The following is a 26,083-nucleotide window of genomic DNA, read 5'->3' as shown; positions in this document are numbered from 1 at the left end:
TTCTACAGTATTTACAATAATATTGTGCTCAAAACTACCATTGCCAATATTCGACTTTGACTCTACATAATTTAAATTAAGCTCATTTTTGTTAAATTGCTCATATTAATTTAAAGATAAAGATTATAAAAGTGTAATTAAGTAAGATAGGGCTAGCACAATCTTGTCAAATGTTTCAGTCCCGACAAGGCATTCCTAAGCAAGAGAAAGTGTTAAATGCCTTTGAACTTACATTATTTTAACGCGAGACAATGAGTATAAAGTTCAAGGTTGCGCGCAGATTGCCACGAATGAATACGCTGCGTGTAACAAGATCCTGAGTTACTTCTCGCATAAGTTATTTCCCGCGTGTAAATCACACGCGGATTGTGGATACATGCAAAACAATGGCCATTACAGAAGCACAATAACCGTGTACACGCAATAAGATTACTGCGGTTTAGTTCGTCCCTCTTATCCACATCCATTCTATGTGCCTGTATTTTCTTACTCGCCGAAGATCATGTTCTCTAACAAAATTTCTCTTCTTAGAAGTTGTCGCGACGTTATAGCTTATTCTATCTCAGATCTAAAATCTGATCTAACCATTATACTTTCAACATTGTCGAGTTTTTCGATTTTACGAAACTATTTCCTGCGGATTAAATTTTATGATCAAAACGACGACGATAATTAACATAATATCAGATATTGCATACAATTACGAAATTATAAGAGAGGCATTTACCATAAATTAATAAATGAATAATAAAGTTTGACATTTCTTTAATCATAAAAGATATAAAGAATATAAAGAAAGCAAAATTATGTTAAATCGTAACATTGTTGAAAAAACAATGTTAAATTAATCAGTTTTAATAAAAAATTGTTACATTTAAAATTCTAAGAAAAACTGATTGTAGAAATTACCCGAATATTCAATAGTAATAATAAGATTCATTGGAATGCAATTAATTGCATTAAAATGTTTTATTTATAATTTGTAAACAAGAAAAAAAGAAATGTTACATATTCACAAATACAAAACATTACTGTTTTTATATCACAGAATAATATTTAAATAATTTCAAAGATGCCACTCATGATTAGAAGTTAATAAATTATAAAATATAGGTTAATAAATGAGCTTAGAAAGAGAAATAGAGGTTGCAGTTAGACCCCGAAGGCCATTCGTAATTATTGGTTACGTCGTAATGGTTTACGGAATCTTCAATGTTCCCTATTGTCTCGGGTTTCCTAGGAACAAAATGTACCAAGATAATCTGCGCGAGAGACCGGGAGGCCTTGAAACCCGAACCATCATCAAAGAGAGGGCAATAAAACCTGAGGGAATTCCGTCAAGATATGTTGAGACCCTTGTCGTGCGGCTTTATTCCGGGCTTCAAGATATCTCTCGTGGTTGTTTTTATATCGTAAGTATTATTTGTTTTATATATAAATAAACTTACATGTTTTGCGGCAGAATCGTGCACGTGTGCTGATATTATAAATATTACAAGTCCCAGCGACCTGAAAAGAAAAACATCACATTAATAATATGCATCTTATATTTTATTATTTTATAGAACTATTAATAAGAATATATAATATGCCGCGTACAAAAGAGACGCATGGAAAAATGAAATTAATATATGTATTATAGTGCAAAATAAGGATTCAATCTTTTACACAAAACTATTTAAATGAACACATGTACTATATGTTGTACACGCAAATTATCTGCACAACAGATCTTGACCTAGACTTTGATGCTGTAGTAACAGGCTTCGTTCGAGGCAACTTTTACTGGGTGGTTCCGCGACTCCTTACGTCAATGATCCGACACCGTTACGCGTTACGTAGCATTATGTAAATTGAACATGCATAATTCGATCAAGCATCAAAATAATAGAATAGCGTGTAATTTATTCGGAATTTATATCGGATACCTAAAAATTTTACAATTACAGTTGGCATATATAAAATTTACAATGCAGTACTTTTTTATATAACTATCAAGTAAATAATTTTCAGTTATTAACCTGCAGAGTTAATGAAAACAAATAATTTTATTGCCACTGTGAATTGCAATAAAAATCAATGATGGGTTATAATTTTAACCAAATAAGTAACATTTACTTCACCAGTCAATAATTAACACAATTGAGAATTTAATTGACTATACTGGCAATGATTATAATCGTGGTAATGATTATAATCGTCGTGACAAATCGTCACCGAGTTTCGACCAATGGATTCTGGTCATTCTAAAGTTGATGTAATTTTAGAGGCTTATAATATAAGCATCTTAATTAAATAATTAAATTTATAATAATATTTTTCGCAATAATTTAGAATTACCAGAATCCTTGGTCGAAACTCGGTGACGATTTGTCACGACGATTATAATCGTGGTAACGATTATAATCATTGCCAGTATAGTCAATTAAATTCTCAATTGTGTGGATTATAATTTTGTTTTTATGCATTAAAAGTATAAGAAAAATTTAGATTATAATAGTCAACAAAGGCGTGAAAGAGCTAGCACGGAAAATAGAAACGCGTGTTGGCAACATAAATCGGGAGCAAGTGCAATGCCTTTGTCAACAGCAGTGGTGACGAAAATCTTGAATGAGCGTGTTTTTGCAGTGCGTTGGCACGCGTCATTGCGTAAGTTCCTCGAGTGGTCGTCATTCAGGTTTGGAACGATGCCCGGAACTGCCGGTGACTCGCTATCCGGAATGGGCGAGCTCCAATATACAGGCGTCTGTTATCGGCTGGCGGGTCTAATATTCTCGTGAGAAGTGATTTATCGATTTTATCGATATCGATTTTACGCGACGGTAATTACGAGCGTTTGCGCCGCATCGCGTTTAAAGCCGACGTTACAACGGCTATTCTGCATATTGAGAACAACCTGAGCAACGCTCTCTGATTGTTTATGACAACTATCTCTTGTTTATTTGTCGATGCAAAACATCGCGTTTAAATTTTGCATCTTTTATTTAGTTAGCAATTTTCCAATTATCATATTAATGAAAACAATAGAATAATTAAAATTTGGTTCTCTCATAAAAATGTGACAGCAAAAATGTAGAGAAAAGAGAGTCATCGTTTGGACGACTGATATTTTTAGTGTAATTATGTTCTAGTGTCGAGAATTATATTGTAAAGACAATTTTCGTGTGAATTAACTTTTCTAAAAACAGATCACAAATCCAACGTAAGAAGGTTGTATAGATCGCTAGTTAAGATTGCAATTATTATAATTGGTCTCAAGTGTGGGAAATTTCTTAAAGTAATTTCACGAAACACACAAACATGAAACTATAAAGATACCTATAAAAATAACTAGATATCGTTTAATTGGAACACAGTTTTCAGCGCGCTAAATGCATACGCAGCGATGCTCGCAGCGTATATTTTTCCGTAACGCAATAGCATCGACTGATTTAACGATATTTTTCGTCTTTTAAATGCTTGTCATGTGGAATTAAATCGCTGATAACTAACTTAATCACAATTACCAATAGCGTGGCTCTAATATAATTACCGGTGCTCGATAATCGAGCTATTCAAGCTCGAAACTTCGAAAGTGTTTCTGTGTTTGCGAAAATAAACTTCATCCATTCAATATTACAGAGGTGGCTTTGTCGATATAAAGTTTCATATTGCAGTGTACAGTTTGCAGAATTTCTAGTTATGAAATTCTCTCATGAACTTCTGAGAGTGTCAATAAAATTTAGCTTCGTGAATATTCGGTTTACAGAAATATGCAAACTGGTAGCGACGAACAATATAAAGGCCGGAATAATCTTAAATAACTTGTACGTACCAAATTGGATCAATACATAAATTACTGCTTTCTTTTTATTAATCGATTGTTAACTTCTATTTTGCCCTTTTGCAACTTTCAAATGTTTAGAGATTGTTGATACGTGCGTAATATCCGAAACAATAGTTATTCTGATAAAAATGCAAATTTAATGTTATTCTACGTCATAATACTAAAATTTCAACGGATTACTTATAGTATCTATGCTCATCATTGATTTCTTTGTTAAATTAATTCTTTGTCAAATTTTATAGTTGCAAACTATAAAATTCTATCGTTAGATTCCCGACACGTCAAATAAGATTTGAAATCCTACTCGGTCCGTATGCAAATGGATCGAGATCAAGTCCTGCATTCCGAAACCCTTCCTAACGAGGACCCCCTACGATCGCATTCTTGAAACTTCTTAATCAGCCGTACCTCTTTGAGTATGCGCGGATTCGAATGTCCAATTACGTCGCGACCAAGACTGCATACCGTTTTCACGATGCGCCATAATATAAATGGTCCAACTGATTGTGAGAGAACACTGTAAGTGAAGTATCCGCGCGCGTGTAATGTGCAACTTTGTTTTTTTATTTATCGTCGGTAGTTTGTTTGGATTAAATTTTCTAATAATATCTACAAACGAACATTAACATGTGCCCTTTGTGCCTATGTTTTATGATTCGTAATAAGTGTCTGTATATTTTTATTTTAAAGTAAATAATAATTGAAGAGAAAGATAGTAATCGTGTAGAAATGGTAATTGCTATATGAGTAAGATAGTTTATATTATAGAAACGTTTGTCTTGAGATGAAGGATATGAAGGGAAAAAGGCTAGCGTGCTTATGGAATGCGAGAGACGTAAGACGTATCCGTGGAATTCAGGCATAAGGCGCATCTCTCCGATCGGACAACGGGCTAATTAGTATCGTAAGAACGATACTCGCAGTGCTGATGAAAGTGGCAAAAAAGCATCGGCATGCTCACGCAAGACTACCTCCGGGCACTTTCATATCAGATTATGGTTAGGAAACTGGCATAGGCCGCCTTTTACGCAGCCGGCCTGCAGATAACGGCAGTCCGATAACATTGTAATTGGTTTATCGGTTATTAATAATGGCACGGCCGTTCGTGGTCTATCGTCAGGGTGCAGCACGCATCGACCTGGGAGTATATGCGCCCCGACATATGATAATCGAAATATCGCCTTCCCACACAACTTGGATTTTTATAAAATGTTAAAAATATATATAGGTACTACACGAATCCAGTTTCCATCGATGGAATGTTTAATAGCGTTGGTCAAAATGTTACGCATCAAGCGATTTATAACTAGGAAGAAAATCAGTATTTTACATGGAAAACAGAAATATGTGTACTTAAATTTCGTGTAATTAAACAAAACAAAATAAAATAATTAATAAGCGTAAAATAATCGAAAAAGCACTAAGCACTGTATTGATTCGGATATATACGAGTTTATGAAGTGTCCTTAGAGAATGTTGGAGAGGGTACTGATGAAAATTACAAATTCTCTCTAAGATGCCAAATTTAAATAAGGTGTTACTCTAGGAACACTGAGCTTAAGAGATAATTTTAGATGCGTTATTCGGAATGCTCTTCAATCCGCAATTTATACGAACTGCAACACGCTACAAATTAGTTAATCATAAATATTCAAGAGTCAATTAGTATGCTTGGCGAAAGGGTCGCATACTCACACGGATCAATTAATTATCGATTTCCATTACGCTTGCGTAATGACCTGTTAATGGTCATGAATGTGCACTTGAGAACGTTCCGTTCAAACTTCTGACTCGAGTGTCGCGATTCGAGTCTACCGTTCGCGTGTAAAATTTATGGAATAAATTTCTCATAAACCTGTCTCATATCACGTCGTCGTCCCAACTACGAACAACTACGTGTACGCAAAGTTGCTTTTATTTGGATTTATGTGGATTATTCCTCGGAAAATATATATGCGATGACAAAAGTTCCAAAAGTGAAAATGTGTAATACAATTATACGTCGTACATTGTCGCAGTATTGCATCGCGATAAATAACAAAATACCATCCAAGGTAGTGCTGCATTATTTGTTACTTTGATTTATGACACATCTCCAGCAAAACATATTGTATAATTACGATTCAAATATATATAAATAGTTATCAATATAGCTTTACATCGTATACATCGTAATCATATTTTAATATAATTTCGGTTTAATTGTGTGCATATTATAACGTATTATAATTTATCCCGACCATGATAGCTGTCGGAGACCACGCGTTGAGGACGTTATACATGGCGCATAGCATTAACCCATTTACCAGAAATGCACTTAGGATGTAAAGTATTTTTGCACCAGGAGTAATCGCAGGGGAAAATATAACATTTGACCCCTCACGTATTGCTTGGCTGACGCGAATTCCGTCGCTCGTTTAATGAATTGATGTCCGACGCGGGCGTCGGCCCGATTAATGCATTACTTTTAATGAGAAACGACAGAAGGCAAAGGAGATGAAGTATGCGAACGTGGATATTATAGACTTTCGTAATATCTGAATTGCACAATTATAAGTGAAGAATTCCGACGCATACTCGGTTGCTGCACCACCTTTCTGTTGTATCCACGTCGCCGTGATAGATAGATGCGAACTCTTGCGCGCACAATCACGATTCTTTAGAAAAATAAATGATTCTCTATTAATTACCCAACTGTAAACTGTTTTTTGATTCAAAACTGTCATACCGGGAAAAGAAACGCGAAAAATTCGCGACTTTTAAATCTCTGCAGGCGTTATTAAACAGCAATTCGTGAGCAATTTGCGTGTATGAAAATTTTCAAACTTTACTTCTTTATAAAAAGACAATGCAAAAATTATTTTTTAAATTCTCCTTTTTCTTATTTTTCTGGTATATATACAAACAGAAATTATATGGAAGAAAGAAACTGTATATAAAAGAAAAAACATATATAGACATATTTTTATATAATTACATATAACAATTTTTTCCCGGATAGTGCTATCAATATAAACTTATACGGTTAAATTAACAAAATAAATTGTATACAACAATTATATAAGTTGCAAAAAGCAAATCTTTATAATATAGTTCACACTTGGTTTCCGCTGTGCAAAAGCAGAATCGTTTTTTTTTTTTTAATTGTATCCCATCTTACGCACGTGCGTCACGTAATAAGAGCAATTTGCACGTGGATCGCGAACCATATAATTTTCGCGAATACGTGTGAGAAATTGATCGCTTTTTGAAGCGAACTGTCGGCACCTTGCAATCGAGTGTGATTACTGTGGACATTGCGCCGCGCACGGATGGACCATAATCATCCTCGCAAAGCGCTTTCCGTCGATTGCATACCAGATGTTTCACGTTCCTCACAAAGGTATCACTAACCCGCAAAGATAATGCCCAATAATCTCTCGACGAATCGATTGTTGAGCTTTATTTATTCAGAAATACCTATGGCCGTAGGAATACGAAATTAAAATTGGAATAAATATGTTTAGGGATTTTTTGGATTGCTTATTATACTATAAAGACATATTAATATATTTTTAATTATTAATAAAAATATAAGTAAAATAAGACAAAGTAAAACAAACGTTTTGAAGATACCCGATTCGTATCTCCGCTATTTCGCATGTATGTTATTTGCGCTTGATAGCCATTAAAAATCTATCTAGTCATTTTAGTCCATTTCGTGATAAATGTGTTAGCGTATGATAGAACAGTAATTAACTTCTCGTTACAATTTTCAATTTTGCACAGCAACAGCAAAGTGGAGTAATGGCATCTATAACGCCAATTACGACGCGAAAAATATTTGGCACGGGTCGTCTCGTTGTTTGCACTTTACAAGTGCCGAGAGAGAGATTTTCACGGAGAGATTAAAGCCTCGGGCAGCGTTTAAGCCGTCGCAGTTAATTCAGCGCGCCGTCATGCCGCCGTGACGTAATAATATGAAAGCTCCGCCGTCGATTTCTTTTAATGTGCGCTCGAGCTTCGTTAGAATTCGTCGGGAATATAAACGAGCTAGACTGCTCTCCGTGGAAAAACGGGTTAGAATTCGTGCCGTGTTAATTACCGAACCGACGAGTTAGACTTTTTATAAATACTTAACGAGTCACATACCTGCATATATATGCATTACAAAGACACGAATAACGATAACGTGATTATTCGCACTTTATTAGTAAGATATTATAGTACGACAAATCGAGTGTTAATATTCTTTAAATTAAAATTTTTTTCATAATCTTTTGCAAAATAATATTTTATGCAAAAATATATGCCAACGTTGCTTCAAAATTATATAAAACGTAGAATATAAGCAGAGTTTTGTTTTTTTCTGCTATTTTTCGAATATTTGTTCAGATATTTGTACATGACAATGTACAAATATGACAATAATCTCTGGGCGACAATGATTTATAGTTTTATACTAAAAATACATTGTATAATCTACTGGTTTTATATATCTCTACAGTTCGGTATATCCAGACTATGCGAAGGCACCGCGATTGCGAGGGAATCGCGCTGGACGAACCCACCGCAAAGATTGCTATCCTATTCGTCGGCGAAAAAGAGTGTAAACCTCGGTATTAGCCGGTTATCCGATTGAACATCTAGCTCGAGGCTGATTCTTGGGAACGTGCCAGCGCTGCCTGCCGATGACCAGAGGTACGCCTCGTAAACCCGCAATGAGAACCCTTTGTGCACCGACCAGATAAAAAAAAAAAACGAAGTAATTTCGCGACTAATGCTGCCGCGCGAACAAGCATTTCCAATTTATTCCAATATCGGCGTTAATAATGTACACGCGCGTAAAGTTTGTTCTGGAAGTTTATGATGCAAAACCACTCTCGCGTGTTCGGAAATAATTAATATCTTTGAATATATACGAATTGGATGGAATTAACGGAGCGATAATGATTTCCTAAACGTATCGCACATTGTTTCTATATTATTTCATCAATTATGGATACTATTGTGTTACAAATTTATCAACTTATTATGTTAAAATGTTTAAAGTGTTTAAGAAGTGTAATAACTAAAGAATTTGTCCTAAATTATCCAGAAATTAATATAATATCGATTATTACATCAAATAGTAATCAGAAATCAATTTTGCGATTTGAATTTCGGAAAACAGTCATGTCAGCATTCTTTTAAAGAGAAAGTCATCTTTTTTTAGCACTTAAATCCAATCATCGTTAAATTGAAGATAAATTTACAACTAATTTATCCTTTTATATAGGTTCGATTTATGTATTACACAATGTATGTTCACATTCGCGCGAGCAATTAGAATCACATATTGTAATTGCTATTTGAGCCTACTATTGATATAAGCAGATCCTTTTGGGAACAATAGAGACGGCGCTTGTTTGAGATACCCACTTGCTTGATGCAAGCTTAATCCCTTCGTGATATGATCGCATTAGGAGTCCTACAAGATCGCCTCCCTGGAGCGTAATCGAGGTCAGTATCGAAATGGGATTATGCCCCGAGTGTATCGATCTCCGAATGCAATCGTGATCAGGATATCGAGCCTGCTACAACGTTTCGTCACGAAGTGAGATTAATTGAAACGCCGACAAACGCGTGAGGAACAATCGAGTAAAGTAAAAGATATCGCTAGCTTAATCGCTGCGAGCATGCGAGGGTATGCACGTATTAATTAGTCGGTCGAAAAAATAAAATTTATAATATATTATATAATATATATTTCTTTTTTAAACGATCAATGGCGATAATGATGATGGAATTTACATCTGTCACTACTGGTGGCTGAGGTAATCTCGGTTCCGAATTAATAAAGAAAAATTTTATAGTACGTACAATATTTATGAATTAGCTAGAACTTTAGCGAACGTGTGCAAAACTAAATAACAATTAGAAAAAAAAATAAATTTATAATATATTATATTATAAATTTATATATTATATATTATAATATATATTATAAATTTATTTTTCTTTTCTTTCTATCCGTTATAATAATAAAAATAAATATACGGAAAATTTAAGATAAAAAAATAATTCCAACTTAGAATACATAGTTTAATATCTTGTAACAAATTTTCTCTGAGTCGTGCTTAACTGTATTTCATCAATGAAATATACCTACTATTTGCACACGTATGCGCGAGACGTATATGCACTGCACGCGACGATTGCACGTGCGCGCGTCATTAGTTCGCGCTCTACGCACTCGCGATGGCGGATTTCCGCGGGTTCGAGTTCATTCAGGCACGATAACAGTACTCTCGAGAGCCTGTAGAGAGCTCTTACTTTAGCCGCAGGTGCAAAGTTCGCGCACTGGTGAGAAAGTGGTCGTGACTTACGAGCCGGGCGCTGGCCCGGTCGCGGCAGTCGTAATTAATCATGCGGCGCGCGGAACGCGTAGCTAATCCCATAATGATCGCAACAAGCCGACCAAAAGATCGCGCGCGGTTCGTCATTAAGCCGAATTAGAAAAAGAAAGGAATCGACTGTGAATTTTGCCACGATCCAATAGTAAACCTCTCGTGTTTTGATTGCGATTTCAAAGTGGCCACGAGCCAACAGTAAACCTCTCGATCGAGGAATTATCGGGAGCGAGATCCATCGAATCGCCTATATAAATACACACTAATTAGTAGAATTTATGCTCCCTAATACTAAAGTCTAATAAAAGCGATAAACATGTTACATTGATTGCTTTTGCTATTTTAATGTTCATTATTGTGCTGATGAATTTAAATGTATATCAAATGCCATTCCCCAGTCTTCATTCGCTTTTATTTCTTTCCTAGACGATTTGATCGCTCCAAGAATTATGGTCGCATACTTATAATGATTTATTAAACAATTCGATAAAGACAGCTAAGTGTAGTTCGTGCTCGTGTGTTAATTACCATCGACGATGTTGTAATTTGCGTATAATAGTATGCGCCGGAGTCGCGCAAAACGCCATTCATCTTTAATTCAAAAACTGAAGAAAGAGAAAAAAGAATGAGATGAAAAAAGATTCTCTTATTCGCAGGACGAGACAAAGAAAACGATAATCTATGTCGCCAATACCAAAACGATCATATTGCCATATATGTATTTTACCATTTTTCTCTTCGGCGATGTGCTACGATAATCCTACTCTACCTGATGAAACCGTCTTCCCTCATTTTCATCTATCTTTATATTCTTTACACTCTTTGAAACGTCTGCTTCCATTAAAGGAAACAATCGTGTGATTTCATGGGGCACAGGGATTGCAATGATAAATATTTGACGTGTGAATGATTTCGCTCGAATGGCAAAAAGTCATGGAATATAACAAAACCAGCCTCATTATTAAATTGTGTACATCTGAAGTCACAATACAAAAAATTATATTGATAGACATTTTGAAACTCGCAATTTAATTATGCTTCTGTTGATGTGTGTGTGTGTGTGTGTGTGTGTGTGTGTGCGTGTGTGTGTGTGTTGAATTACATTTTTATAATAAAAATCATACTGAGAGTTATGCGCATAACATATGTGTTCTATAATTCACAATTTAATATTTTTTTATCATAACGTTATTTGCACGTTTTTAAATTTTGTATGTTAAATTGTACGCATTGTATGTAACAAATATAATTTATATATTAAAATACAATAATTATTTTGAAAATCACAATACATTTTTAATAACAAATTTAAAAAATAGTATATATTGGAGAATATCGTTTAACTTATTGTTAGAAATTAAACTTTATGATATTATTGCATTATGTTTGAATACAATATGTATCACAGTATGCATGACATTTCACTTCCAATTGCAGCTTTACCAAAACTCTCATCGAAGTTCACACCGGAGATCGAGAGGTTGATAACGTACGCTCGCGAATTTCGCAAATGTAAAGTTTTCGTTCCACGATGCCTAAATATAATTTCAAGGAATAAGGGGAATTCTTGAATAGTTGTTGTCAGCGAGAAAAATTCATCTTTCGGCCCGAGAAGATGTATACGCGTTCGTAGCTCGATATCAAGGTGTGTCTCCTTACTGTCTCCACATCCTCTTACTCTTTTACGTTCTTTTCTCTGTCCCTTTTCGTACGAAAACACACACGCGCATGTAGACCGCTTACACCGGTCTCTGCCTTTTTTATTTTTTTTTCTCCTTCCGTCCAGCGAGCCTCCAGTATCCAGCTCTCAGCGTGGTCTCGTCTTCCTTCACGCCCCTCTTCTATCATTTCGCTGGTAATTCATTACTCAAAGTTAAATCACGTCCTTCCACGGCCCTTCGAGGTTTCCCAGCGCGGTAGTTACGATTGCGCGCGAATCTTCCCTTGGGAGCCCTTTCGAGCTTTTCAAGTCGTTCGATGCTCGAGGTTGCGGCGAGTGTAAATGTTCACTCGCGTGAATGACGCGGCCATCTTTCGTAGGAACCGATTTTTTTAACTCTTTCAAGAGCGAAGTAGCTTTTTAAAAAAATGGTTGGTGTCCCTATCGCTCCTACACTTTGGATGATCGGATGGGCGATCTAATTTTCCTTTATCGTAAGAAAGATTGCAATTTTTACTACATCTGCTAAATGATTTTGGTCCAGAGAATACATTTTAAAAAATGTAATAAATTATGCATATTAAAAATTAAAATTAGTGTTCAATTTTTCCACAATTAAAAAATGTTACAACAGGAATTGTTTAAATAAAATATGGCTAGTAGCCAAGATATCATCATCGAGAATTTAGAAACGAAAAAAGATAATGTTTTTAAGAATAAGAAGATTGAGTAATGTCTTTAAGAATTTATTCAAAAGAGTGAATCTTCGAATTACGTATCTTCCTGATGTGACCTTGTGCGAAGCGTATAAAAGAAGGCAACTGCACAGAATTGCGGATAACATTGTTCACTGTCTTCGGAGGAATGGCCAGTTTCACGCCGGCACGAATACGAGAAAAACGAGCTGTTTGGTCACGGTTCGTGGAAGTCTGGGTGGAGAAGAAAAACAAATTGCCCCAGAACCACCAGCTTCAGGTGACCTGCATCGAATAGCCTCTTCGTAGGAAACCACGCGACTAAGTTCCGTCATATATATTGGTCTAGCTTCACCGTTTCGCATTTCGCGGAGAGAGCGAGCCGTACATGACCCAATATTTTTCACCCGTTATGCGGCAGATGCCTCATAGTGCTTAAAAAAAGATCTGAATCTCATGAATGACATCGCGAAACAACGACGCTGCCATTACTTCTCGCTAATTAGCATCGCAATTACTTTCTCCCTGCTGCGAAAGATGCTGAAATCTGCCGGAGAAAAATTATAACGCCTGTAACTTATAAAATAAAAATTTAGATAATTAAAGAGACGTGACGCGAGGAAGCGATAAATATAAATCTGTCAAATCATAATACTTGAAGATTTCTTTTTCGCAAATTTTTATCGATTATCTCTGAACTTTGACAACATTTTGTTAACAACATTTTCGTTACACTAACTAAGTGTCAAAGAACTAAGAAGAATAATTAATTAATTTATAGATTAATTAATACATTTTTTATATCTTATTGGTGTTTATAGTTTAATCAATTGTTCTGTTTTACTGTTAAAAGACATAAAGTTATAAAAATTATAGTAAATTATAATATAATTTGTAATATATGCAAAGCTTTGCAAAAATAAGGATTGTTGACGAAACACAATAACACAATAAACACAAGAAACTTGACAATCTTTTGTGATCAGTTTTTCAGTGTCAGGCGACCAATGTCCCCAAACCGGATGAGAATCAGAACAAAAAGGAGATCTAAATGCGACTACTAAAACTGTCGGCAGTTCCTTTGTCTCTACTATGGGCTAATTGAGTGGAATTCGGACCAGTAGTGGTGGACTAGTAGTGGTAGTATACTGGCGAATTCACAGTCGGATCGGCTAACTCTGCCTTTCGTTCCCGCCCTTTCAAAATGTATAGCCAGACGCTTCTGCACTAGTCTGCATTTCTTCGCTCTCGCCCTTTTTGAATTCTTTCGCTCTCGGAGGGTCTGCGCAGACGTTTATCGAAACGCAGAACTTAATTCCTTTTACTGAACAGTCCATGAACGCATGTGGAAAAATTAAAATAATATTTTTAAATTCGCATACACATAGTCAATGTTAATTACCGAATCTCTTGTTATATTTTATATTGAGTAAAAAAAACTTCATAAAAATATTAACTTCTATAAATAAAATTTATCTATTCTGAAGTAAAAAAAGCCCATTTTTTGTGACAAATTTAAAATGCTTTAAAGCTTCTTTTTTAAGTCTCAAGAAATATTTTTTTATTAAAATCGTAAAACATAAAAAATTTGGATATGATAATATGTCATGAAAAACAGCAGCATATTTTATATTTATAAATTAAAAAAAAAAGAATAATGCATAAGAATATTACCAACAATGACTTGTTAAAATAATATATGTACATATGCAAACGTATGTAAAATGTAAAGTGAGTGCATAAATTAATGAAGAGTCAAGATAAAATAAAAGAAAAAAAGTTTTGAAAAGAAGAATTTAATTTTTATACACATATATACAAGTTTGTCTAGATCTTCAAAATTACAAATAACATATTTTAGATATTTGTAGCAAAAACATTTTCTGTTTCATGGTTTACATTTTCAAGTTATGTATAATTGTATAATGCATAATATGTTCTTTTCATATAATGTCCATAAGAACTTGAAGGAAACAGCTCATAAAATTTTATAAAAATCTATAAATTTTATAAACTTTTATGACATAACGCGTAAAGGAAGATAGCAAACGTACACAGTAAAATTACTACGTTATTATTACAAGTATCGTTATGAATATTTATTCCTACGGATAACATTTAATTTCCTCGATTTAATAAGAGAACATATCAGAAAATTAGACATGTGTCAAAAATGATTTTAATTAACGGAAATGTATATTTGGAGTAAAGTCTGTGAAATATATATCCTTCGAAAAGCCATTTCTTTACAATAGTATTGCGGTAACGCTTGCATCTATAAATATCAACAATCTAACTGATGTGCATTCAGCTGTTTAAATCGGAATAAGCTGAGAAGCTCCCGGACCTGTTCGTTTTGCGAACGTTAATATATTCTACATAGAAATGTTGATGTTTCTTAAATAAAGAATACTTATATTTCGAAAAATCTTGTCATGCAAAGGTAACTGGTAATTATTAAAAGTAGGAAAGCATATTGGATGCATCTCATTTCTCATTATCGTCCATTGGCTTATTTCATTTATTGCGATAAAGGTTTGAAAATAAAGAGACATAACGGCTTTTTTGCATTAGAACTTTTTTACTTTACAAGAATTGTGAATACAATTGCAAATTAAAACAAAGAATTGCTCGCGTTTATCAATCTTTGAATTGATTAAGATTGTTAGAAAGTGGTATACTTTAGATAATTAATATTGATAGCTTATTTAAATTACTTTTCTCTTATCAAAACTTGCAAGAAGTTTATATTTGCGCCATGCTGACCTCACTGATCACCAATTGGAATTATACTAGCGCAGTGCAAAAACTTGAAAAAGTTATATTTTGAGTCTATAAAATTTCATATACTTGATAAATATTTCGTTATTAATTAGGACGTTATTTTCGCACTACGTCCTAAACAGCAAGAGTTTTGTCTCATATACTGTGATATAAGCGATCAATTCGGTTCTAACGTAAATTTTTTTTATTAAGCGGTATCCATAATTAATGTAGAGAATCTAAGCCAATTTTTAGTATTTTTTAAATTAAAAAAAAAAACACCTAAATTTGAGAAAGTTATAGCTTGCTAAAGTCTCTTTGATGACGGCAACTTCAAAAGATTTCGCAGCGACTATATTATACTATATTTTCTTCAATTTTAAAGATATTGCAAAATGCGACAATTGATTAATCAATGGAAAGAAAGATATTTGAACATCGGCATGTGTCCGTCTATACATACGACGTATAGAGGGACATGTCAACAAGACTCATTAAGAAGTTTACTTATACGTGCCATGCAATGTAACACTCCCAAGCTCCCCAAGCTTGACGACCAATTTCTAAATTTAATTTCTCCGAAGGATAGCCCAGTTTCTCCGCACGAGCCCCACTCGTGCGGGGGGTGCAGTTTGGAATATAAAAATTCCTGTGATCAGGTGGACTCGAACCCGGTTCCTCGGAGTTACGAGTCTGGCGCTTTACCACAAGACCACACTGCCACCCTTCTGATAATGCTGATTCTGATCATTTGAATAGCTTTTGTTTACAAACAGACAATAGTTATTTGTGTAACAAGTGCCGTAAGATGAAAATTCCCGGGTGCGGAGTTTACGCACGAGCCGAAGACCTTCGGCTTGCACACCCTATTTTATGTTGCAAGTGCCTGGAAAGTGGTCTATCACGCACGCGTAGCGTGCGTAATGGGCCACTTTCCATGCACGTGTTGCATAAAATAATTTATTTTATTATAGCTATATTCGGTTGCTTCATATTTCAGATTGTACGGCGCACGATTCACAAACAAAGATATTTTCCTCGCGCATCTGCAGGACATCGCGACCGCGATAATAGCATTATTGGACGTGATGAATAAGTACTTTGTACTTTATAATCACCGACGATGATACAAATCTTGGACATATATGTCTCACCGTGTTTAACTGGTACTGCAGAATGTGCATACTAATTACGAAACAGAAATTGGTAACTCCTTTATTATTAACAATTTTTATTAATTCTATTATATTCTTCAGTCTTTTCTACGCTTATTTCATATATAATTCGTTAAGATTAGTTCTGTATTTGGTTGATTAGTTACCAATTTCTGTTTAAAAAAAAAACAGCCACTGAAATTTCTGAAATTTACTGAAATTTCTATAACTCAAGAACTGATTAATTAAATTTTAAAGAATTATATATAAAATAGGGGTAGAAAAAATTGAAGAATATAATAGAATTAATAAAAATTGCTAATAATAAAGAGGTTACCGATTTCTGTTTAAAAAAATCTACGTGATTGCTCTAATGTCCGCAAATTTTAAGATATCAAGTCAAATACAACACCAATTTATCTTTAATGATACTTTATTCATAAAAAAAGTGTGCAAGTAGAAACTGCATGAGAAAGCAATGTGCAAGTTTCTACTTGCACACTTATTTTATATTTTTATTTTTATACTTACAAATTTACTTTGAAAAAATTATGTGGTAAATTAGGTTGTAAAAGAAGTTAATGTGTAATAAAAACGAAACATTTGACTGATATGATCCTTTGCAATTAATTACTGTGTAATAATTATATAATTTTTGTTACAACTTCGATTATTTAGATAAGGAAATAGATGTGCTTATTTATTATTAAAATAAAAAAACAGATACAATGAGTTAAATATGTAGAAATGTGTGTTATACAGATAACAATTAAGTCAAATCTTTTCAAGTCAAATTTTATTGTTTTAATTAAAAGCATAAGAGACACCTGTAGTTATTGCTTTTTTATGTACTGAGTAATTTTTTTTTAAATATTTCAAGCATTTATCGCGTTAGTATGTTGTGAACAACGATTCTCGAATTTAATCCAGGCATTAAAACTGTTCTAGATAATAATTACACGTGAGCCAATCAATGATGGTGCACGGTTCACCTGCTAGCTCCGAATTACGCCATACGATGCCGTGAAATACAGGGCATAAAATCATGGATAATTACAAATATTTTAATTGCTTATCGTATCTGCGACATGATAAACATACAAGAAAATTGACAAATCGTTGACAAATAATTTACTGTAAAATTAATTTTATAATTAACAAACTTTCCGTTGCATTACACGATGTTTTTGATGATTAATATTTATTAGATCAAAAAACGAAAAAAGAGCTGTGTTAAAGATTACGTTAGAAATTACAATAAAAATTACTTTAGGTATGTAGATATTTTCACGTAAAAGATACAATTTATCTAAAATTGTAATTTTTTTTTAAATTGTTTTGTCGCCTGTAAGATCTAATGTTGTTATCTGCCAAGGTGGAAAGAAACACCGTAAACAATGAACGAAACTAGGCGTAACATTGCCAACTTGACAGAGAACTTGTGTTTAAATCTTCGACAGAACGCGGAACGGTATATCTAATTCGATTCTCAGAAGTTATCCTTAAGGTTCCAGACGAGAAGATGTTGATGTCTGTTTGGTTTACGCCGGTCTCCGGTTAATCGTTTGGCTTTCAATCTCAAACATCGTTGGCACGATTGAGAATTAAAAGCGTAAGTGTGTTTGGTAAATTTAAAACTCGACCGGGAGAGGGGACTAATCCCATTTATCCACGCTTCAGTTTTTTCAAAGTGAGCAAGAGATGAAAAAGTTCGAAGTTCCGTGCTTTTTAATGGTGAGATATTTCCAGAATCGTCAAGTTAAAGAACGATAATAGCTTAAATAATTTTATGATTTTATACGATAATGTAGTACAGAGATTATTCTTTTCTTCTTCTTAAATTCTTCATATCGTTATTAATATCAAATAATAACATAAATTTACTTTATGCGCAAGAGAAAAGAAATTCTATGCTTCATAACGTGCCACATACTTCGACGCACAATTTCAACAGTTTTGGATGAGGATGCGTAATAAGTACGAGGAAATGCGGGGGATGAGATACTATCATCTAACGTCCGGGATGTAGTTCCTATCTAAACGGACAGAAGCTGATATCATATGCCCACACAATACCAAGCGAATAACTGCTCAATGAATCGCCGATTTCATTATATTAAAATGGCTATTATTTCGCAAATGCCACGATAACGAACCATTGAAGCGCGGAGAAAAGCCTGTGGACAATGCTCGTGTTATAGAGTGTGACAGTTAATTAAATTCATCGTTAAATTAATTATTAACAGATGAATCGTCTGTGTTTGTTTCTCGATTGTATCCAAAAATCTTTAAAATAGCAATAAAAATTTATAATTTTCAAAATTGTTCTAGAAAAGAGAAGGAAGAGAAGGAGAATAAGTACGCATTTGCGTTTATGAGTTACACTTTCCTTCAATGTGCTAATATACAATTTTGTGCACATTTTACCATGTAAAGCAAATTTAAAGATAATATAATTTAATAACTTATAATGCATGGCATGGAATTTCATTTAATTCAATTATCAACTCTATTTATTGTCGTGACCTACTTTATTATCTATTTTATTTTCTAAAAAGATAGTTAAATCTGCAAACAATATATTATCTGCAATATCTTTAAAAATATAAAATAATATCAAATTATAATGATTTATAATTATACGCGAGATTTAAACAACTACGTTTAGCGTTAGAAGTGGTAGACGCGAGTATGGACTCCGCTCGTTAAAAGTCTTTCTGGTTCTACCAATTATAAAGTTGGTTTGCGATGGTTTGCCATAAATTGACCTCAACTTTCAATTCCCATTATTTCAGCATTGTATAGACGAACATTATATAGCACTAGAGTCAATTTTGGAGCCGCGGTGGACCACCCGCGCGCGCATCCGCTTTGTTTGGTAGTTCTTTTACAGCCGGTCGCGCCAAGCTGTTCGTGACACCAGTACCGACACGTGGAGACCGAGGAATTTTCGACACTCCCACAAACGGCAACGTATGCACGTGTGTATGTATACTTTGTACGAGGAATGTAAAACTAACGAGATTAAATGACGTAATCGTGTAAGTCTTCTCAGCTATTTTTATGCTCTTACTAGAGCATGTGACGCAAAGGGATTCTCGCGTTATTATTTTACCAGACACGATGATTCTTTATCTTACTTCGCCTACTTTCGTCCACAACGACAAAAAGATTATCGTATTTAGCCGCGGTTTTGGCAACAATCAAAGTTCGTGTTTTAACGTTCATTTAGAAATTTTTCGCAATAAGAATTTTCTCTGAACAGTTAACAAGTAACGAGAAAATTGCTATAAATAATCATCAATTTCACATTTTCTTTTCTAAATTATAGTCTTTTACTCAGATTTACAATGGAATGCATTCAAAACGAACAGTTTAATAATTCGCATAAATGGCTCTCGCTGTAATCGTGCATTTGTAAGAGAGAAAGTAGCTTTATACATAGCAATAAAATTAAACGCAATTTCGAATATTTAAGAGACGTTTATTACATATGAAAGAAGCGTTGGCTATTTAGGTTTTAATTTTCTTTCATAAACTTTCATAAACTCTGGGCATAAATTATCGATCCTGCAAAGAAAAAATATCGTTACGTACGATTTGATGAAATTGATGAAAGATCCCTTTTCGTCGAGGATCGCGAGGCTCACGATTAGTCGAGTGTATTTAACAGCGATAGTCAAATCAGGATTTGGCTAAGCATATATTTGACACTCGGACGTGATTCAGTAGCCAGCTGAGAGAGAATGAATTATTGATTACGTCTGCCACAGCGAGTGTGATTGCTATGTTGCACACCCGTAGCATGTTATGTCACGGCTTTCAATGTATGCAGATGACTTGACTGATGTCATCGCCGGCCACATTTTGCGTGGCTAAATTTTGTCCGACATTCACGTCAAACTTTTTGACGTTGGAAAAATTGTTGAGCATCTAATCGATAATATGTCCAGTCACGTTTTAAACATATGCTCTTAATTCCACCGAAAATGTTATATAAATATGGGTATGATTATTGTTATCACTATAATATTTGTGTTCTCAGTAAAAGAGAGATTTAAACCTTACGTAAAACTGTCAACATGATTCTCCTTGTGAAGTCGAGATAAGCCATGTGTACATTTGGAGAAATTAGCGTTCGGTGAACACTCGAAATTAAAAACATAATCAAACGATTATGAGTCGAACGATGTGATAATTTTTTGTACAGACTAACACAAATATCACTTTTTGCAAAGCAAAGAGAAAAAGTTAAAGTACAGGGAATTTTATGGGATAAACTAGAATTATTAGGTGTTTCTGAGCATCGGCAATGTACAAGGATGCTGCTGCTTTACAAATTCACAAGATATTTTCGCCATACTCTGCGCACTTTTTGTAAAAGCTTGAATTTCAAGGCTGAAATTTGCACGCGCTTTCAAAATTAGCTACGAGCAAGATAGATATAATGCACGATTCAATCAATAGGCCGATCGAACATTTTGCAATGATCGGCATTAGCAAAGCCAAGTGGCCGTGTCTCACGCAACTTCCGCCGTGGTGAATTTAATATCACTAACTAACCGTGTACGCAGGAGAGAAAAAATAAGAATCTTGCCAAGAGATAACAATCGAATAGTAACATTTGTCGACTAGAAAAGTAGATAATAGTTGTTGTTAAAATAAAATCGAAAAAAAGAGAGAATTGCATAAAATTGCGCGAAAGAATAATTTTTCCAAAAAGTGGAAGAGACGATTATACATAAAAGAGAGCTAACCCGAACGCTGTGTCGCTATACAGAGAGATGATCGCGCGCGCGCGTGCACACAGCTTCCCGTGACTTCTGCGTAATCTGAATTCCTATTAAAATTCGTGGCCCGGAGTTTGTTCAACCACCAACGGCGGTAAATCACGCGCGTCGGTTTTTCCCACGACGTGTGACTAACGGCGGTTTGCAGGAAGCACGGGAAAGCGATAGGAAAATGGTTCGCGAGCCGCGGCCGTTTTCCATGAGCGAAAAATCGCTGCGCCCCGGCCTGTCTCCCTTTTCATATTTTTCGTTGAATACTTTCGGTACACCCGATAAACATCCGACGCGTGCTTATAATAGAACTGACTTCGCTCTAGATAGACAACCGGGCTTTGATCCTCTAATGGTATGCTGATAGAGTGATGCTCTGCTAACTCCAGTTGAAGGCAATTGTGCAGGCATCTAATTTATTTATTTTTTCCCGGTCGTTCAATGAAATCAATGACACGTGCAGCGAAACGATAGGAAGATTCGATCCACACTCGACGTATCGATCGTAGTCATATAGATTGACATGGATGTACCCTAGAATAGCGTTTTCAAGCGTTTCTGCGAATATATATACAATGGCTATTCACGTATGTGTCACCGCACATTCTTTATGCATGCGCTCGAATGCTTAATGAGTTTTCAGGTTGATTTGCCGATGAATTAGGATCCGCGATTAAGTCCTCATCGTTAATGCCCGTGTAGTACGTCGAAACCGCGATGGCAATTGTCGATGTGAAACGGCGGTGCGAGGTGGCGATTAATTCATCATCAACGGGGATATGGGCCCCTATAAACGTACGTTGTCGATAATGACCATCACGTCCCGGTCGACCAAATAATTTCCGAAATCTCGGCACGGACGGACGCGCAGCTTCTCTCTCTGCGGTTTCCGGTTCACGTTAATAACGTCGCTAACATCAGTTCTTACGTCACACACCGTGTGTACATAACTGTTGTTTCACGGTGGTAATTGTATTCTTCACGCACAGTCGAATGGCAAAACGTTTGAATTTGCTTATTGCACCATCAACATCTGAACTTCCGGCTTTCACCGGCATTACTTGTGTTACGCGTTAACTTAAATTCACAGGCAACAGATAAAAACTTTCTTCGCTACATCATCCTAACACAAAATGCATTTCTGAGGTGAAAGAGGCGACGTGTCTTGGTCACCACGCGCGATGCAATTATTTAATTCTTAATATTGGGCGTTATTATTTGATTCTTAATAATTAGGCATTATAATGATGACGAAAATTAAATTTAAAAAAGGCAAAAGAGACAGCGATAGCCAGTGGCGATTAATTCGAGGTTTATTTTATGAGCTAGAATTGTCATCGAAATCCAATCACCAATTTATACATCCCGAATTTACTCCGATAATTATCCATGACGAGCATCTAAACTCTTCAGGATACATCATTCCTCGTAATTATAACGAAATTTTGTCGATAGGAAATCATATTTCGTTCATTTTTGCCTTTTACGAACTCTAATGATTTCTAGCGTTCCTTCGAGAATTTATATAATCCTCGAAATCAACGAAACAATGAGCGCTCCTTCCATTTCGAACGATCTTCTGATGACGGAATTGACTTTCTGCGATATATGGATATATCGTGTGAACGCTTAAGCGGGCCACTTTAAGACTTTATAGATGCTGTAAATTTTCCTCGTGGAATTGGCAGGTTGTTTCACTTGACCGCGGACGTTGCAGTTCTTTCGGGGCAGTTCCAAACGATGCAACTTTTTAAGGTTTTACTCTTCCTGCGATAACGACTTTTTTCGTCGATGCTCTCAGAAATCGGGTAAAACTTTTTATGGCGTTGCGATAAACAAAAACCATTTAGCATTTACAAGAAAATATTTTAGCAGATCGATAAATTGCACTAAGTTTTATATCAAACACATTTTTTCAAAGAAGTTAAGTAAAGAAGTAAGAAATTGTAGACTAAATGGATATTAATATAAAGAAATTCACCAGATCATATATTTTTAATTCCGATAAAATTAGACATACGCAATATAAGTTCTTATAAATTTATTTTTCACTCGCTTACTTTTTATAATATAATTATTACGATAATTAAAGAGAAGGAAGATAAGCAACATAAATTCCGCTATGGTAAATTCAGCTCAACATCATCTGTTCAGAACAAGCGAAGAGAACTCATAATGTTGAGTATGAGACGCTCTCACGTCAGCTTGCATAGTTAATGAGAGAGTGCCGCTCTCTTAACGTTAATCTTACTTCTCGCAACGTCGTCACAGAGAGAGAGTGAGAGAGAGAGAGAGAGAGGGAGAGAGACGCGGGTATCAGAAAGCGTCATGAAGCTTCCACAAAAGCAACCCAGCATCACGCTGGGAATCCAGCATAGGATCTACGAGTGAGTACTGGTCGATGGGATCCCAGGGATCGAGATTACTATACGTGAGAGTGTGGGCAAAGCACGCTTTAAGAACGGCACTCGACAAAGCGTAGAGACGTTCGTGTTATAACTGTAATAGGAACGAATGTGTATTCTGCTCTCTGAATACCCACGCGAACGTTTGGCAGACGGAATTCGAAAGTACGGTCTCTTTACGGCTTGAAAAAAAAAAAACATGTAGTGATTTTCCTTCGCGTATCCGCGTACGTGCCATTTCTATAAGAACGTTTACATCTCCGTGTTTAAATTTTTTTCAAAATGTAATCAAATATCTTTTCTGTTTTATTTATTTAGTCAAGTTTGTAACAAGTAAGGAAAGTATACTCTCTATAATTCTATATCTACATTGTTATTATAGATTTTATTAGTATTATTATAGATTTTGTCATTGTTTTATAATATCGAAAACATCTGGTCAAAAGCAGCATTGCAAAAAGCAATGCCAAGGCTCCACGATCGATAAATTTAGAATGTAGAATTTAGCAGGAGCAATAAACGGCGTACTAATTTGCCGTTACATGTGCGAAATAACAAAGATCTCACCATTAAAAGAACTTAACAACACGTATCGCAGAACCTAATGCAAAAGTGCTATTGTCAAATTTTTATCCTGGACGAACCGAGAAAACGCACAAAGGAACAAGCAGGTTCGTGGTGAAATAACGTCAGAGACTAACGAGGCGACATTATGCGCGCCAAGAATACGCCAAGAAAGAGAAAGAAAAATACATCAACAGGATCACGCAATGCATGGATATCTTTCTATCTGCTCGCACGGAAAGAGCTGCACAGCATTTTTTGATATGAGAATTTTGAGGCATATTCCCGGAAAAACGAAGAGTATGTAGAAGACAAAGACAGAAGATAAGTATTATTAAAAATATAAAAGTTGCTTAAATAAAAAAAAGTACAAAATGTTAATGAAAATGAGAAATATTAATAGTGAACGATATGAGAGCATTGCATGCGTATACCTAGATTGACTGTAAGTAAGATAAATATAATATTACACAATTAGAAAGCAGTATTTATTGCAAAAATTTAAGATAATAAAGATATAGTAATAAAATATATGGTAATTATAAAAAATAATTTTTATAAAGTAATAGTACAATATTTTTATATGCAAAAAAACATTTTTCTACTATTTTTCACCATTTTTTAATAATAATAATATTAATAGTAATAATTTCCATAAATAAAAAATAAATTTAAAGAATATGTCAAAATGGATATTATTTACAATCGGCATTGCTATTAACAACTGTAACCCGATCCACATTTTCCTGCTTTAAACGACAATCCACGCTCATAAAACTGTAAAGCTTACAATTGCATTCGAGACCTTTTGCAGTTAACCCAATAGCCGTGTCCACAAGAGAGGCGCAAGTTTTTATTTTTAAACGCACTGATATTAATGTTCATTCGTGCACCATAACCCTCGGGTATGCTATTTACGGGTGTATGACGAAACGGACGCGTCTCGTTTACGAACGTCATACGAGTCGCGAGTTCCCATTGCAATTGAAGGGCGGTCAAAGCCACTGCTATTCCGTCGGAGCGGAAATTCAATTCGACGCCGTTCTTGAGCACCGCATGAAAATTACGTAAAGCTCAATGAACGCAATTTAACGTATGATCTGTGTATGTAATATTATGTAAATTTATGCAACACTTACCGAAGGGCTAATCTTAGCTACAGCTCAGTAAACATTACTTTCTTGCGATATAGGTAACACAATGTAACAATTGAAATCACTCTCAAAATAAGCAAAGCGTCGTTTTTATAGTTTCAATGATGCGGTATTGAAATTAATTAAGAAAAATGTAAAATGTTCGTAGAGCTAATTTTCGATTTCTCTGGTCTTCAAATTTTATAACTTAATGGCTGGTCAAGGTGACGTCACGAATGTAAAGTTACATTTATGAAATATGCATTTAAAAATTTATAAAAAGCAAGTATTAAACATGTTACACAAAGATAAATTACATTCACATAGTGTAAATAATATAAATAAAAAAAAACATAGTGATGTATTACGCCACGTTGTTAGTAAACGATTCGAGTTTGCCGAAGAGAGTAAAGTACTTAAAATTTCCGCTCACGAGTGCATCGTAACTTGGCAGTAGATTCTTCAAGAAGAAGAAGATGGGAGGATGATACGAAGAAGCGCGTAAATCTCAAAGGGATTTATGGCGGCCTACCCGAAACGTCTTAGCCGATGAAATGTTTGACAATAATCATCTCGAGGTATCTTCTTACCGATAATATCTACCGCCTTCTTTCATCTGTACCCAAACCCTACACACCTCGATTAGTCCCGCGTATGTGTAGTTCTTCTGCTACAGGCCATTCTCGTTAAATTCCAGCGAAAGTGTGATATAACGCCGTCTGTTAGATGTG

At 34.9% G+C, this 26,083-nt stretch overlaps 1 protein-coding gene across 5 annotated transcripts in view; it reads right to left on the bottom strand.

Annotated features, from left to right (window-relative positions):
* The window catches only part of Ppn (proteoglycan-like sulfated glycoprotein papilin), an 87,587-nt gene that overhangs the window by 34,165 nt on the left and 27,339 nt on the right, over window positions 1–26,083 (bottom strand). For all 5 annotated transcript variants that reach the window (XM_071789262.1, XM_071789260.1, XM_071789265.1 and 2 more), the window contains exon 2: window positions 1,449–1,509. In XM_071789262.1, the coding sequence (XP_071645363.1) occupies window positions 1,449–1,509 (61 nt within the window). The remainder of the gene's footprint in view (window positions 1–1,448; window positions 1,510–26,083) is intronic.

This window comes from Temnothorax longispinosus, chromosome 9 (assembly GCF_030848805.1).
Source record: "Temnothorax longispinosus isolate EJ_2023e chromosome 9, Tlon_JGU_v1, whole genome shotgun sequence".
Lineage (NCBI taxonomy): Eukaryota > Metazoa > Arthropoda > Insecta > Hymenoptera > Formicidae > Temnothorax > Temnothorax longispinosus.
Note: the sequence above shows the minus strand (reverse complement) of the source record. Positions and strands in the feature narration are given on the sequence as shown.